This window comes from Periplaneta americana, chromosome 9 (genome assembly GCF_040183065.1).
Source record: "Periplaneta americana isolate PAMFEO1 chromosome 9, P.americana_PAMFEO1_priV1, whole genome shotgun sequence".
Taxonomy (NCBI): Eukaryota; Metazoa; Arthropoda; class Insecta; order Blattodea; family Blattidae; genus Periplaneta; species Periplaneta americana.
Window position 1 is genome coordinate 2,425,082 of NC_091125.1, and position 17,249 is coordinate 2,442,330.

Here is a 17,249-nt window from a genome sequence, read left to right on the forward strand (position 1 = left end):
TGTCATCAGTCAGTCGAGGTCCACCTTGAGAAGAAGTCGATCTATGAGCCTACAGTCAACTATTTCAAGCTGAATTATGCCTTAATTCATGTTGAAGTATTCGGCTTGCTCATAAGTGCTCGACGGACTATACCTGCTTTTTTCGAAGAATTTCGACGGCATTTTTCTCTACCAACATCTCTGAGGGTTGACATTGTGATACAAAATCCGAATTAATCACATGGTGCCACATTAATAGCAATTGTAATTTTTCACGCCCTTTTCTTTGTTTCCCTTCTTTAAAATTTAATATCTATGTTTACATATGTATAACAATTTTTTTTGAGTATATACCGAGTCCGTAAGGGCTACCCACAATGGGGAGCAGTTTACTATTATTATTATTATTATTATTATTATTATTATTATTATCATTATTATTATTACATGAATAATCATCAGTTAAAACAATGACACTTATACCCCTTACACCTTGTATAAGAGGAGTACGAAGGGAACTACCACAGCGCAGTTTAGCCTAGGCGGACTTTGCAAAAAGAAGAAATTCAAATAATTACATCTTACTTTTAAAAACTTTTCTCCATGCATTTCACTAGCAATGGAAAACGTTTAATTTCTGCTCTTCTCAGCAATCAATATTACTTTCCTGTGATTCATAGCAATGAAACGTCCACACCTGTGGAATAACGGTCAGCGCGTCTGGCCGCGAAACCAGGTGGCCCGGGTTCGATTCCTGGTTGGGGCAAGTTACCTGGTTTGAGGTTTTTTCTGGGGTTTTCCCTCAACCCAATATGAGCAAATGCTGGGTAACTTTCGGTGCTGGACCCGGACTCATTTCACCGGCATTATCACCTTCATCTCATTCAGACGCTAAATAACCTTAGATGTTGGTACAGCGTCGTAAAATAACCCAATAAAATAAGCAATGAAACATTAATTTATGTTCGTTCCCTCGTAGGATTGTGGCGGTCACAATTGTGTAGCATTCAGATAGAATGTTAACTATTACTCACCACTCTTGGCAGACGATGGCGGCGGACGGCCCGCGAGGGTTACAGCGACCTGTCCTTCCCTGTCCTTCCTCACCAAGCAGCTGGATGCGCGGGTCTCGGCCCTCGTGCTGCTCTCCTTCTCCTCCAACCTCTACTACATCTGCCAGCAGCTCTACAACAGCATGACGTTAGTACCTAGAGATTGGCCTCCAACGCTTGACGCAATGCGACGGTGAAATTTAGACTATCTCTTATTATTTAATAATTGTCTTTATTATTATTATTATTATTATTATTATTATTATTATTATTATTATTATTATTATTATTATATTTTATGAAGAGGTAGAAAAATCAAATATCTTGGCGCAACAGTAACAAATATATATAAATAATACTCGGGGGGAAATTAAACGCAGAATAAATATGGGAAATGCCTGTTATTATTCGCTTGAGATGCTTTTGTCACTTAGTCTGCTGTCAAAAAATCTTAAAGTTAGAATTTATAAAACAGTTATATTACCGGTTGTTCTGTATGGTTGTGGAACTTGGACTGTCACTTTGAGAGAGGAACAGAGATTAAGGATGTTTGAGAATAAGGTTCTTAGAAAATATTTGGGGCTAAGTGGGATGAAGTTACTGGAGAATGGAGAAAGTTACACAACGCAGAACTGCACGCATTGTATTGACTTGACATAATTAGGAACATTAAATACACGTATGGGCGAATCCAGAAATGCACATAGAGTGTTAGTTGGGAGGCCGGAGGGAAAAAGACCTTTCGGGAGGCCGAGACGTAGATGGGAATATAATATTAAAATGGATTTGAGGGAGGTGGGATATGATGATAGAGACTCGATTAATCTTGCTCAGGATAGAGACCAATGGCGGGCTTATGTGAGGGCGGCAATGAACCTCCGAGTTCCTTAAAAGCCAGTAAGTAAGTAATTACAGACGTCTGAGATAGGCATAGCAAGTAGCACGTATGAGCCAATCCAGAAATGCATATAGAGTGTTAATTGGGAGACCGGAGGGAAAAAGACCTTTGGGGAGGCCGAGACGTAGATGGGAGGATAATATTAAAATGGATTTGAGGGAGGTGGGATATGATGATAGAGACTGGATTAATCTTGTACAGCAGTAGTGTCAGAGTTGTAAGCTCCAAAACCGGTTGTGGAGCTAGAGAGTGCAGTCGGAGCGTGAATTTGCTTATGTCTGTGGAAACACCGGAGCACGCAACGGTCATAGTGGAGCGCTCCGCTCCGTTTAGTCTCTGCCTGACAACGCTGTTGTACAGGATAGGGACCGATGGCGGGCTTATGTGAGGGCGATAATGAACCTACGTGTTCCTTAAAAGCCATTTGTTAGTAATTATTATTATTATTATTATTATTATTATTATTATTATTATTACTATTATTATTATTTAACGAAACTGCATCAACTGCGAGGTTGTAAATACAGCTTCGATGGAATTGGTGATGCCGATACGAAATGGAATTTTGACAACATGACTCCGAGGATTGTATATTGTATTACCTGACGTTCGCTATACAGTTCAGAGAAGTAAACAAACCTATCGGCCAAGCGAAACTCGAATCGCTTGCGAAACCAATCCAGGTTGGCAGCTTCTTAATTGTTATCTTGAAAATTTAAAGTTGACGGAAGAATAATTCATTTATTTACTTGTTTATTTACTTATCAATCACTCGAGCAATCAATCCATCAGTTTGTCTCTGCCTGCCTACCTACTTACGCTCATCCATCTATCCTTCCTTCGAAACATCTATCCTTCTGTTAGCCAACAGCTATTAGCCAATAATAAATTATTTCAAAACAAGCAATGCATCTCTTCTCTTGCGATAATTGCGGCGCCATTTTCCCATTTTTGGCGCTGTGTAGGTTTTTAATATCTTCGGAGCCACCGGCGTGGCTCAGTCGTTAAGGCGCTTGCCTGCCGCACAGTGTGCAGTAATGCAAATCTAGCTGGACAAAATGCATAACTTTCGTGCATTTCAACGGATTGTTATGACACTTTGTACAGACCTTATAGATAACACATATTCTTTGTGTACAAACTCTAACTACGATTGTGCAAGAGGAACTACCCCTTTAACCGAGGTGGTTTTAGACAAAAATAGTAACTTCTCTCCTATGTAACAGATTTTTATGAAAAATTGTAAGGAAGTTACAGGTAGAATATATTTTTTGTGTACAAACTATATACACAGTTCCAAAAGAGGGGCGTATATTTACACAAGATTAACTTATGAAACTTTGTACAAGAGTTACAGGTAGCATATATTTCTGTGTACAAATTCTGATTACATCTGTATGCCACCTGTAGGCCTAGTAGTTATACAAAGTTGCATAAAAATATATTATATAGGAGAGAAATTGTTAATTTTTTCTAAATGCACCAATGTAAAGAGGCAATTCCTCTTATAAAACATAATCAGACTTTGTAGACAAAAAATATGTTCCACCTGAAACTTCTGTACAAAGTTTCATAAAAATCTGTTAAATAGGAAAGAACTTATTAATTTTGTTTAAATGCATTTCTAAAAGGAATAGTTTCACTTATGGAACACTTCCACCGGATGCTTGCCAACTTGCAGTGTAAATAAAAATACACACAAATATAGTTTGTGCACAAAAAATATATGCTACTTGTAACTTCCGTACAATGTGTCCTAAAAATCATTTAGATAGGACAGAAGTTATTAATTCTATCTAAATGCACCCGCTATAAAGGGGTAGTTTTTCTTGTCCAAACGTAATCAGGGTTTGTACACAAATGATATGTACCACCTGTAAGTCAAGTACAAAGTTTCATAACAATTCGTTAGACTGCAGAGAAGTTATTAATTTTGTCCAGCTAATAATTTGCGTTCTGATCCACTGTGCATTTGTTAAGGATAGATAAAAATGTGTCCAATGTATTTTTAAACTGATATTCCTTATCATGTGAATAATATTGTAAGTCTAAAACACTCTCACAGTGATTAAAAACTTCCTTAGTCAATGATTCTTTTCTGCTGTTAAGCCAAACATGAAATAGTTACCGTATGTCCCACCACTGAAAAAATTAGTTACATATAAATGCGCAAGAACGCGCAAACTTTAAAACAAGGATTCAACACTATAAATGCTGCTGTATTAAATGGTGAAGGAATTGTTGTAACCGGACGTGACCGGCTATACTAAAACTCGCATTATATCTGGAGAACTTTAAAAACATAAGTTTTTCAATTGTAATGTAAACCTACTGTAAGAAGGAAAATATTTTATAAACTTGTAATTGAAGTTACTTTAGTAAGAACGTACCTATTATGAACAAATTCCATGTTTCACAACACAATAAATCACTAACAATTGGCTCTCTCTGTCTACGACTGAACCGGAGCTGGACGTGTTAGGAAGAACTCAAAGTTTATACCCTTCTAAATATAGTTTGCCGCTGATAAATCAGTAAAAGCTATTACTTATAACCAGGCTTAGAGACTTTAGACCCGATAGATGAAAACAGTGCGATTTCAAGTTGGAAAGCAGGACGGTAGTGGGTGGGGGCAGTGAGGGTAGCGACCTACCTGTCGTCCCATGTGCTTTATTTACTCAGTCATACTCGTAAGGCAGGGAGAGGAGGTACTGCTCTGATAATAAAAACAGTCCCGTACACCTAGTTCACTTCATGAGAAGAGAGGACAGGAGATAGCTAGTAGTCTAGTTTTTATCTGTGCATCTATCTGATTAGTCTAAGAATATACAGTGAATGTAAAAAGTATTCGCACAACGATGTTTTTATTACAAATTGAACCTTAAATGAAGTATATATTTTGATGTACCGAAGTACATATGATATTTACATGCAGATATTCTGCGTCATCATATGATGAAAGAGTGATGGAACGGAGAAAAATTCTCTCCGGCGCCGGGATTTGAACCCGGGTTTTCAGCTCTACGTGCGATGCTTTATCCACTAAGCCACGGCGGATACAACCCCGACGCCGGTTAGAATCGTCTCAGATTAAGCTCCATCTCTTGGGTTCCCTCTAGTGGCCGCCCTCTGCACTACGTCATAGATGTCTATGAACGCAGGACCGAAGTCCATACATGTGTTGAGGTGCACTCGAATGAGTGACTGGTTGGCCGGGATCCGACGGTATAGGCGCCGTCTTAAATCACAAAGTGATTTATTACGCATATCATATATATTTTGATGTACCGAAGTACATATGATATTTCCATGCAGATATTCTGCGTCATCATATGATGAAAGAGTGATGGAACGGAGAAAAATTCTCTCCGGCGCCGGGATTTGAACCCGGGTTTTCAGCTCTACGTGCTGATGCTTTATCCACTAAGCCACGCCGGATACAACCCCGACGCCGGTTAGAATCGTCTCAGATTAAGCTCCATCTCTTGGGTTCCCTCTAGTGGCCGCCCTCTGCACTACGTCATATATATACTCCCGGCGCCGGAGAGAATTTTTCTCCGTTCCATCACTCTTTCATCTTAAATGAAGTATTATTAATTCTTGGTATGAAATAAACTGTTCACGTATAATAATAATGCATCACATAGCAAATACACACAATAAATTTTAATAATTTTGCATGTAGGTTCTGTCATAGTTCAGTAAATTGAATGCCTAACAAAACTACAGCATAAAAAGTATTCGCACACTTAACTCTGTTGACGAATAAAAGCATTCATCCGGAACGCAGTAGGCACATGGTACTAAGAAAATGCTCCTAATGCATGTTCCAAGTCAGTTTGATTCTAGAATCACAAGTAGTATATAGCTATCACGCCAAATGGGACTCAGAGGGAAGGAAACTTCTAAGAAAGAAAGGGCTGCTATTATTCGTCTGCATAATCAATGTAAAGCACTGAGTGAAACATCAGCGATTGTGAATAGAGGTAAGTCAACCATCAAGGGAATCATAGACAGATGCGGGGAAAGAAATTTAAGGAGAAGTGGCCGGCAGAGGAAAATAAACGAATACAGTGGCAGAACAATCATACGAACAATTAAAGAGAATCAAACACACGGCCCACAATACTCGACTGTGGATTCTCTATAGCATCCCTTCATACCTTCAGACACCTCCCCAGTCACCAGACATGAATCTAATCGAGACCTTTGGGATTATTTAGAAATAAGACTTAGAATCAGGCATATTACCAGCAAAGAGTCTCTAAAGACTGCAATTGTACAAGAGTGGAACATTCCGGCAAGTATTACTTCAAATTTAGTTAATTCTATCCCCAGGAGGTTAGAGGCTATTCTAAAATGCAAGGGCTACCCTCCAAAGTATTGAAATTGAAAAGGAACTGACTTAAGTGAGACCAGTGTGCGAATACTTTTTCTTCGTATTTTTCTTTGGTATCATTGTGTTTTAATCAAACATAATTGTTTATTTTGAGAATTGTGCAATTAATTTTGTGTTTATATGTAAACAAATAACAGAGAATGTGTATACTTGTACTTAACTTGTGTTCATGTCTAAAAAGTTGAGAGTATAGGATTTGAAGCACATTAATTACTACTATATATTTTTATTACCCACCGTGCGAATACTTTTTACACTCACTGTATGCGATATTCTGTGACATAAAAGACATGCTAGCAGGGAAGAGGTCTACGGACACTGCTGGGTTAGCGAAAATAGATTTCAATGACTTAGTGTTTTTTCGTTTTGCATCCATTACATCATCCACACCTGTGGACTAACGGTTAGCGCGTCTGGCCGCGAAATCAGGTGGCCCGAGTTCAATTGCCGGTCGGGGCAAGTTACCTGGTTGAGGTTTTTTTCTGGGTTTTCCCCTCAACCCAATGTGAACAAATCCTGGGTTACTTTCGGTGCTGGACCGCAGCTCATTTCACTGGCATTATCATCTTCATCTCATTCAGACGCTAAATAACCTAAGATGTTGATAAAGCGTCGTAAAATAACCTACTAAAATAAAATAAATCCGTTACATCATGTGATGTAGAGCGGAGCGTCTCCCAATATAAACTTTGTCTTGCTGACTACCGAAGAAAATTTAGTTTTGAGACCTTCAGAATGTGTGTTGTAGTAGGCTACATTGTAACAGTACCATGTATTGTACATCATAAGTTGTGTATATTGTGTAGGATTATTATGTGTGTTGAGTAAGTATTGCACTTGTGCTTATGACAGAAGCCGAAAGGAAATGCATATTAATTTATTTTGAAAATTTCGCATTATAGGTTTGTTTATTTTAATATATGTAAACATTAATTTTTTGGTCCAATAGAATTTTTTCCTCTAACAATCGTTTTACTTTAATGTTTGATAAATTAGTTGCTGTTTTTTGGAACGTCACTGTACAGCACCAGCAGACTGGACTGAACTGGGTTTCATGTACACATGCCTCTTCTTCTGCCGACTCCCATCCCCCTCTAACACAGTGAAAAAGCTGCCTATAGTATGGACTTAGTAAACTTATTCTATCGGGTCCAAAATCTCGATGTCTGCTTATAACTAAAGATGAGGGGTTTGTGCGCAGCACGAAAAACACGTTGACTCGACAGGGAGCATAGGTGGACAGACAGGTGAACAACTACGACCAGTGCGACCAAAATAAATGCAACTACATGCTATCCATGTGCCTACCTGCCGTCTTATCATAACAACACGGAATGAACACAGGCCTTCATAGTCCAATACACTGCAGTGGTGAACTGACGTAGTGAGCAGTAGTTACCTGCAACGACGGCAACTAAGCAGACAATTGTATGCACAGTGTGTGAGTATGAAATTAAAATATTGTGTAGGAAGTATTACGTAGAAAGACGTAACAGCAGAAAATATAAAGACAATATTTCACGCGCTTTAAAGGTGGTGATTCCCTCAACATCAAAATTAGTATGAAACGCAAAATCAGAATTTGCTAAGGATATATGTGCGATGATGATTAAAACACACATTCCGTTCGAGGATTTTTCCAAAAATATACCAAGCAGAGCGTTCCGAATCAGACAACGCTCCGTAAAGACTATGTATCTGATTGCATAGCAATAATAAAAGAAGTGTCAGAAAAAATCAAGGAAGGACCTCCAGGACCTTGCACACAGAGAATAAAGAATAAATAACAGAAAAATAAGAACTATTTAACAATTTGTAACATGCTGAATAATGCAACATCATCAGACGATAGGAAAGTATACTTGACATATGCACCGTTGACGTCCTGTGACATTGAAAGAAGCTTTTCGCAGTTCAAAACCTGTGTGAGTGATCGACGACGACGTTTGACATTCGATAATTTAAGAATGTTAGTAGTGGAGTGCAATTCGGCTTGTGATGGCTCTGAAGCTATGGATGAATCATAAAGGCAAGTTTCTTCTCCTAACTATACTAATGTTTCTACAGATTCCTCATATTTGTATATTGTCATCTGCTAGACCTTAACGGAGTGTTGCATTTGTCATTTTTAGGCTGTACCCTTCGCATGGTTTGTTTACGTCGGAAGTCAACACAGGCACTGGGCATACAGCTGTGTAACGTCTATGTACAGGCAACCTGACGACAAACCGCACAAATCTCTCAACTTTAGTCATAACATTCTTCAAATGTTAAAGAACATGAATTCATATTCACCTGTGCATCACTAAACAAGTTGAAATTTGATTTTTGTCCACCTAGATCGGGAAAATTGCACACTGTGTGCCGGTTTGAAGTTGCATTCGGGCTCCGGTTCGATCTCGGCTTGGGCTGGTTACCTGGTTGAGCTTTTTCAGAGGTTTTCCCCAATCGTAATGTGAATGGAAGGTAATGTATGACGAATCCTCGGCCTCATCTCGCCAAATACCATCTCGCTATTACTAATCTTATCGACGCTAAATAACCTAGTAGTTGATACAGCGTCGTTAAATAACCAACTTAATATATATAATTATCTTCGGCGATCCTGTCTTCTCACTATTCTGTCCTGCTACGTTCACCCCCTCATGTGGTAGCTAATAGGTTCGTCTATTTCCGATATTTCCTTCAAAATTCTCTAATGTTCCTTCATATGAAACGTGAAACATCGAAGTAAGCCAACTGACCAACAAGCTACGAGCTCACAGAGACATTTTCTCTTAGCCCCAATTCCCTTAGCAAGCATGCGTTTCCTCCCATTTCCCCAGCATTTTTATTGGTATAAAACAGGCCTGGACGTTAATAACTCAATCGAGTCACTGCAGACTACCCCTTAACTTCCCACTCCACATTTCCAGGCATGTTTCGGACCTATACGAGTAGACAGGTAGGCAAATTGCTGAATGACAGATTGTATAAGGCAGGCATCATAGCTTTCGGCTCTCGCTGGTCGCCTAAAATCCACCACTGATGCACAGTGCGTTACTGTGTGTTTGTTCCTAAAGCGGTGTAAACGAAAAGGACATGGGCGGGGGGGGATCTCCTTTCCTTTTCCCTTCCCCTTTGCATCAGGGGCTAGTATAGAATTAAGCAAAACTACTTACGTTTTTATACTATCAATCCAAAATGGAATTAATTTTGTTTCAATTCTAAGCAAAATTTGATGTGGAACAGAAATTTAGATTTACAATAACTTTGTCTGATTTGATTGAAAATAAAATTGTACCAACCTTGAACTCATGCCTGGCTTGGTTGGTACCCACAGGAACACGGCGTCCTTGGTGGAGAAGGTGTATTTCTACGGTCATTCGGAGTCCTGCTGTGCAGGGCCATGCCGTCAACCTGTACGCAGTCAACATCATCGACGAGAGTCTGGCAGCCAGCGGCGTGCTGTACGACGTGCCCACCCACAGCTACCATCTGGAAGTGAATAAGCACACTAGTCTTACTTTATTATTCCACTTATCAATCATAAACTGCTGTATAGGTGAGGAGGCGAGACCTGGCATGTGAGCTGTGTGAGAGGGGAAAGAAAGAGAGTTTGTTTCATAATGGTTAATACATGGGTCATTCAATAATTAGTGGCAACAACGTTTGCATGTGGCGCTATCAGCGGTAAATGATGCAAGCTGATAACAATGAGAAAGAAGAGAATATGATGTGTGTTATCTGTGAGTTTGAGGGCAATAATCTCATTTATAAGATATTTGTAGCGGTAGTGAATTTATTTTGTAGACTGTTATCTGTAGTGCTCTAAAATGTTTAGCAAATATGAACAAAGTTGCTTCATTAAAATTCAGATTGCAAGAGGCAAGAATGCTCGACAATGCCACAGCATTACGGGAAGCTTGTGGTAGAGAGACTTCACCATATCGTCCAAAATTGTTTGACGCTGATTTGCCTTTTTCTTCCTGAATGGATAGATGGATCAGTGAGTGAGTGAGTGAGTGAATGAGCGAGCGAGCGAGTGAGCAAGTGAGTGAGTGAGCGAGCGAACTAACTAATTAACAAATGAATGTATTCCCTTTGACTCTGTTAACGCTAAATCTCTGACAAGCAAACATTCTGATGGGGACAGATGAAAAGGTTAAATTTTTTCACCATATTAATGTTGTCAAAACAAGTGCTTAGGTATACAAATTTTGGCCACTCGACCGCAATTACCGAAGGCCGTAAAAAAAATAAGTTCGCTAGACGCCGTTAACAGAAAGAAAACACAATTTCACAGGACAAATTGATTGGAAGAGATAAAAATTTGTTTAACTATTTTCCAACATTGAGACATTTGCCATGTCATGGGATCGGCAGAGAGGTGCAGACAGCTGCCAAACGCAGGTTCTGATCCCAGGCTGCTAACTTCTACGATAAAGGGATACAAAAATTGGTCCTATGGTATGACAAATGTCTCAATTCCAGTGGGGATACGTTGACAAATAGCGCAACAATTGCTGTATCTGTTCCAATAAACCTTTCCATGCAATTGTGTTTTTTATCTTTAAAAAGAAAATCACCTTCCGGACAGCCTCGTAATTGCGGTCGAGTGGCCAAAATGTGTATAAATACTTGTTTTGACATTTTTAACATGATGAAAGAAAAAATTAACTTTCTTATCTGTCCCCATGAGAATGTTTGCTTCTCAGAGATTCTGTAACAGCATGTTACGTTTGAGATGATATATCACACATAGCAGGAATTAACCTGAAGTCATTACTGTGTATTTGTAAGATGTTGAATATTGGATACTGCGCAAATTCCATGCACATATTACTTTATTCATTGCGAAGCTTTTACGGAACTCTCCCGTTTTCAACTGACTAATGCTTTCTCCTTACAGGCACATCGGCTGCTGGTGCAAATGACCACGGACACTGTGGCCCTGACTGGCCTCCGGTTCTTTCCCGTCACAAGAACACTGCTCCTCACGGTATGTTTGTCGCTCTATTCAATCACATTTAACATCATCATCATCATCATCATCATCTTCTTCATAGTCTCTTCTTATGTTTTTAGCTCGCTGGCACCATCGTTACGTATGAGGTGGTGCTGGTGCAGTTCCGTGACACTTCGGGCATCAGCACTACCAATACTACGGCGCTTTGCCTCAGCATCGCAGATCAGTCTTTCTCTAATTAGACAGCTCTAGTCTATACAGTAGACGCTGTATTGAAGAGATCCTCTGTACTTTGACCACCCCGCATGGCTAAATCCAAGCCTCAGCTTTCTTCTAGAATTTAATTCATTCTCTTTGAGGGCTAAGATTGCTGTATTAGCGATGCACCACAAAAGGTTAAATGTGGTACGAAATAATTAATCTGTAATGAATGTGGCTCAAATTCATTGATTGACTTTCAATGCTGGATCCAAGTTACTGTGGTCCCCAAATTACCTACTACCCCGTCAGATATAAAAATTGTACATCTTGATTACAACTGACAACACACAATCAACACAAACAAATACAACAACTGCAACAACTTCTACATATGACAGACAGGCATGAAATAAATATAATTATTATCTTTTGCTTCATGGATGCAAGTGTTACAGTTCATCATAATATATTTTCTGAATGTATGAAAGGTAAATCGCATACTGCCGTATTTTTATACCTGGAAAAACTTTGTTATACATCGCACAATGCAGTGGGTGCAAATTGAAAACATGCAATATCAGTGTTGTTTATGTCTTCTTGAGTATCTGTCGGATACAGGGGGGAGAGCCATTAATCCTTCCCATTGAAGGCTTTAAGGAACCAACCTGGACAAATACCCAATGTCCCATCCCTACCTTCCCGTGGTGCAGCTGTTAGTAAGCATAATTTTACAAGCTGAACTAAAGGGAGGGGCTACTCATTCATTAGCACTGGTCAGCTTGATGAGTTAATGACCGAATTTGGTATAATTTTCCTCTATTCAATACCTAATTCCCTCTTTACCCTTTCCTATCGAGTCCTCTGACTGAACTCTTACTTTCTTCGACCCCAACGGCATTCGAGCATTCGAGGCCTAGGGGTTCATTTCCCTTTCTTTCCTCCTCTTTCTACTTTTCTGTTCCTAGTGCTGACCTGCTATGGCACTAAAATCGTCCTCCAGTGGCTTAAGGAGGGAAAGCTGGTGATCAACAAGATCTCCCAGCTAGGTCCAATGGACCCGTCGACCAACAGCTGGTGTGGTTCTCCAGACATTCTGGAGGTTGTGTGTGAATGAAGTAGCCACCAAAACGTTAAAATATGGTGTTCACTTAAATCGGCTACAACTTGCCATTTAAATCTGTGCTTCAGTGGCTGGTCATGATAATATCTTTGAAAAATATTGGAGTGCAAGAGGTCAAATGACTTTTTTTGTCAAACACCTGGCATTAGAAAACAACAACAACAACATTTAATAAGGAATATTTTAATTTCGAGGGGGAGAATGATCACTGTGTTGTCTGTTAGGTAAAGTAAGAATACCAGAGTAAGATAAATGCAGAGATAAGTATTCAGTTTAAACGATGTTTGTCTTGGGGCCATAATAACTTGAATGTCACAACGATATTAGATAAAATGAAAGTGCTCAGAAACAAACAGTGACAAAACCACGGGATCAAAGCTCGAAACAAGTTTATATATCCCCGTTCAAAGAGAAAAAGTGGCATTGCATTTACGTGCTTTCTTTTATTATTTTGGGAAGTATGTGCACTTTAAAATATTTAATTTCATACAGGCCTGTGAGTGAGTAGAATTTTACAACAAAACTTTGTTGTAAAAAGTTGACTTTTGGAGCGTATCTATTAGCCCAAGACATTCCCACCAGCCAATCATATTCAATAACGCGAAATATTATTCTCAGTGCATCCAATCCTAGCGTGTGAATAAAGTTAAACAACTTTAATTTTCCTCTGTGACATAGATTAAGAATAGCCTTCCCAAATAATGTTTAGATGTACCAATGGAAAAAATAAAGAATTGTAAATATAAACTCACCACTATATGGCACCTGGAGGGCAGCAGGCTTTCCATGATCTTGTCGGGGCTGTAAATAAAGGAAATGACAGTCTATTATTAATTCAAGTCATTAAATGATTTGTATACACAGGAAGTAATGCTAATTAGGGGGATGCAGAATTGAATTTAATATAAATTATACTGATCGAAATTTGGACTTTATGCCAGCTGATGTCGAACTGATGCGGAACACATTGCTCAAACAACATGAATTAGAAATATTGTTCATAACCTGACTCGTATGTCATCATCTGTGGATCAGTGAACGAGAAAAACATGGACAATTATTAGGATAGTTTTTCTCTGAACACCAAGAAGAAATCATAATAATAAATATTTGGGGCTAAGCGGGATGAAGTTATAGGAGAATGGAGAAAGTTACACAACACAGAACTACACGCATTGTATTCTTCACCTGACATAATTAGGAACATTAAATCCAGACGTTTGAGATGGGCAGGGCATGTAGCACGTATGGGCGAATCCAGAAAAGCATATAGAGTGTTAGTTGGGAGACCGGAGGGAAAAAGACCTTTAGGGAGGCCGAGACGTAGATGGGAGGATAATATTAAAATGGATTTGAGGGAGCTGGGGTATGATGGTAGAGACTGGATTAATCATGCACAGGATAGGGACTGCTGGCGGGCTTATGTGAGGGCGGCAATGAACCTTCGGGTTCCTTAAAAGCCATTTGTAAGTAAGTAAGTAAGGGAAAAAAGCACTTGACGATCAAGTGATGGCATAAAGTGCTTGATTTGAAAACAGGTAAATTGCCTACACAGTGCATGATGTAACAGATGATGATGATGATGATGATGATGAGGAAGAATATGAAGCGTGCTGAAGATGGAACTGAGAAACACATACATACAGAGACGAAAAAATTCTCACCATCATATGAATAAATAATTGGTGTATTTACAATTACTATTAATTCATCACTGGTGTAGAAATGTAAGCTTAATTTGTATGGCCAATCAACACAAATGAAATCTATTTATTACGTAATCTGAGTAATTTCCCATGGACCATGTGTATCGGTAACACTTCTAGCATCAGACTGTATATCCCCCTTCAACCTATTCCCAGACTGTAGGTCCTACTATAATGTGTGGCTGAGTTCTCGGATAGGAATAATTTTTTTAGCCATATTTGACAGTTGAATATCAATTAAGACATTAAGAGTAGTCCGTGGCGCACCAGCAATTGAAGCTCCAGGGGGCAATCTACAGGCTGCTAGGGTGACGTTCACTTGCTTGCAGAGAGGTTAACGATCATCCAACAGGTATGGGGATGACGTACTTTCAACATAATTATGCTCCGTGTCAATTGACACTTTACGTAATGCAAATATTTGCAGAGTGTGAACAAAATAATCAATAACACCAATCCGTTACTCTACAAATTCAGCTCATTCTAATTCTTCATTCGTGTTCCTTTTCAGATTATTTAAGACACTTAACATTAAGATGTAACGCCTACAAGAATATTGCCACATATACAAACTACACGATAATTGTAACCATACTCAAATCCATTCCTCAAAATATCCCGGTTTTCTTAAATTCTTTCATCAACGTTACCCATTGTATTAACACATTATTTTCATTCAGATAACCCAGATATAAATTGTTCATACACATCTCTGATATTATTTCCTCCATATTCATCTCAGTTTCTGAAGATTTCTAAGTTCATTGAGGTTCTCGCATTTACATCATATACATTCTTAGAAGCCCTGTAGCGAAATGCGTTGAATACGAATGTGGAATAAACACTGTATAGTACAGAACTTTGGGAAAAATAGAGATCAGTGTCCTATTAAGAATGAAATTGTTAGAGATTGTGCATATGAATTTGTTAAACGCAACAATTTCGTAATCCTTAGCTATAATTTCCTGAAATCCATTCCAGATGATGTGATATAGCTTATTTCATGATGCGACATTTCATCAATTGCTAAGGTTATATAAAATCTCAATGCAATGTAAGTGATAAAGGATGCGAAATGAATCCAGCTCCCATCGTCGAAAGTTATCCAACATTTACCCTTAATGGCATGAGGGAAAACTCTGAGAAAAATTCACGCATGTAGGCTAATTTGTCCCAACTCCATTGGATAAAGAACCCGCTCGCTTCACGATCATGTGCACTCATATGATACAAAGTCACAACATTTAATAAGGAATATTTTAATTTCGAGGGGGAGAATGATCACTGTGTTGTCTGTTAGGTAAAGTAAGAATATCAGAGTAAGATAAATGCAGAGATAAGTATTCAGTTTAAACGATGTTTGTCTTGAATGTCACAACGATATTAGATAAAATGAAAGTGCTTAGAAACAAACAGTGACAAAACCACGGGATCAAAGCTCGAAACAAGTTCATATATCCCCGTTCAAAGAGAAAAAGTGGCATTGCATTTACGTGCCTTCTTTTATTATTTTGGGAAGTATGTGCACTTTAAAATATTTAATTTCATACAGGCCTGTGAGTGAGTAGAATTTTACAACAAAACTTTGTTGTAAAAAGTTAACTTTTGGAGCGTATCTATTAGCCCAAGACATTCCCACCAGCCAATCATATTCAATAACGCGAAATATTATTCTCAGTGCATCCAATCCTAGCGTGTGAATAAAGTTAAACAACTTTAATTTTCCTCTGTGACATAGATTAAGAATAGCCTTCCCAAATAATGTTTAGATGTACCAATGGAAAAAATAAAGAATTGTAAATATAAACTCACCAATATATGGCACCTGGAGGGCAGCAGGCTTTCCATGATCTTGTCGGGGCTGTAAATAAAGGAAATGACAGTCTATTATTAATTCAAGTCATTAAATGATTTGTATACACAGGAAGTAATGCTAATTAGGGGGATGCAGAATTGAATTTAATATAAATTATACTGATCGAAATTTGGACTTTATGCCAGCTGATGTCGAACTGATGCGGAACACATTGCTCAAACAACATGAATTAGAAATATTGTTCATAACCTGACTCGTATGTCATCATCTGTGGATCAGTGAACGAGAAAAACATGGACAATTATTAGGATAGGTTTTTCTCTGAACACCAAGAAGAAATCATAATAATAAATATTTGGGGCTAAGCGGGATGAAGTTATAGGAGAATGGAGAAAGTTACACAACACAGAACTACACGCATTGTATTCTTCACCTGACATAATTAGGAACATTAAATCCAGACGTTTGAGATGGGCAGGGCATGTAGCACGTATGGGCGAATCCAGAAAAGCATATAGAGTGTTAGTTGGGAGACCGGAGGGAAAAAGACCTTTAGGGAGGCCGAGACGTAGATGGGAGGATAATATTAAAATGGATTTGAGGGAGCTGGGGTATGATGGTAGAGACTGGATTAATCATGCACAGGATAGGGACTGCTGGCGGGCTTATGTGAGGGCGGCAATGAACCTTCGGGTTCCTTAAAAGCCATTTGTAAGTAAGTAAGTAAGTAAGGGAAAAAAGCACTTGACGATCAAGTGATGGCATAAAGTGCTTGATTTGAAAACAGGTAAATTGCCTACACAGTGCATGATGTAACAGATGATGATGATGATGATGATGATGAGGAAGAATATGAAGCGTGCTGAAGATGGAACTGAGAAACACATACATACAGAGACGAAAAAATTCTCATCATCATATGAATAAATAATTGGTGTATTTACAATTACTATTAATTCATCACTGGTGTAGAAATGTAAGCTTAATTTGTATGGCCAATCAACACAAATGAAATCTATTTATTACGTAATCTGAGTAATTTCCCATGGACCATGTGTATCGGTATCACTTCTAGCATCAGACTGTATATCCCCTTCAACCTATTCCCAGACTGTAGGTCCTACTATAAT

General features: G+C 38.7%; 1 protein-coding gene across 1 annotated transcript; it reads left to right on the plus strand.

The window, feature by feature from the left end:
* The first annotated feature begins 5,809 nt into the window (after nucleotides 1–5,809).
* Nucleotides 5,810–11,518, plus strand: LOC138705723 (gustatory receptor for sugar taste 64f-like). The gene is made up of 4 exons (XM_069834293.1): nucleotides 5,810–5,915; nucleotides 9,651–9,811; nucleotides 11,220–11,309; nucleotides 11,396–11,518. Exons 1-4 carry the CDS (start codon nucleotides 5,810–5,812, stop codon nucleotides 11,516–11,518), a joined length of 480 nt encoding a protein of 159 aa, XP_069690394.1.
* Nucleotides 11,519–17,249: the final 5,731 nt, after the last annotated feature.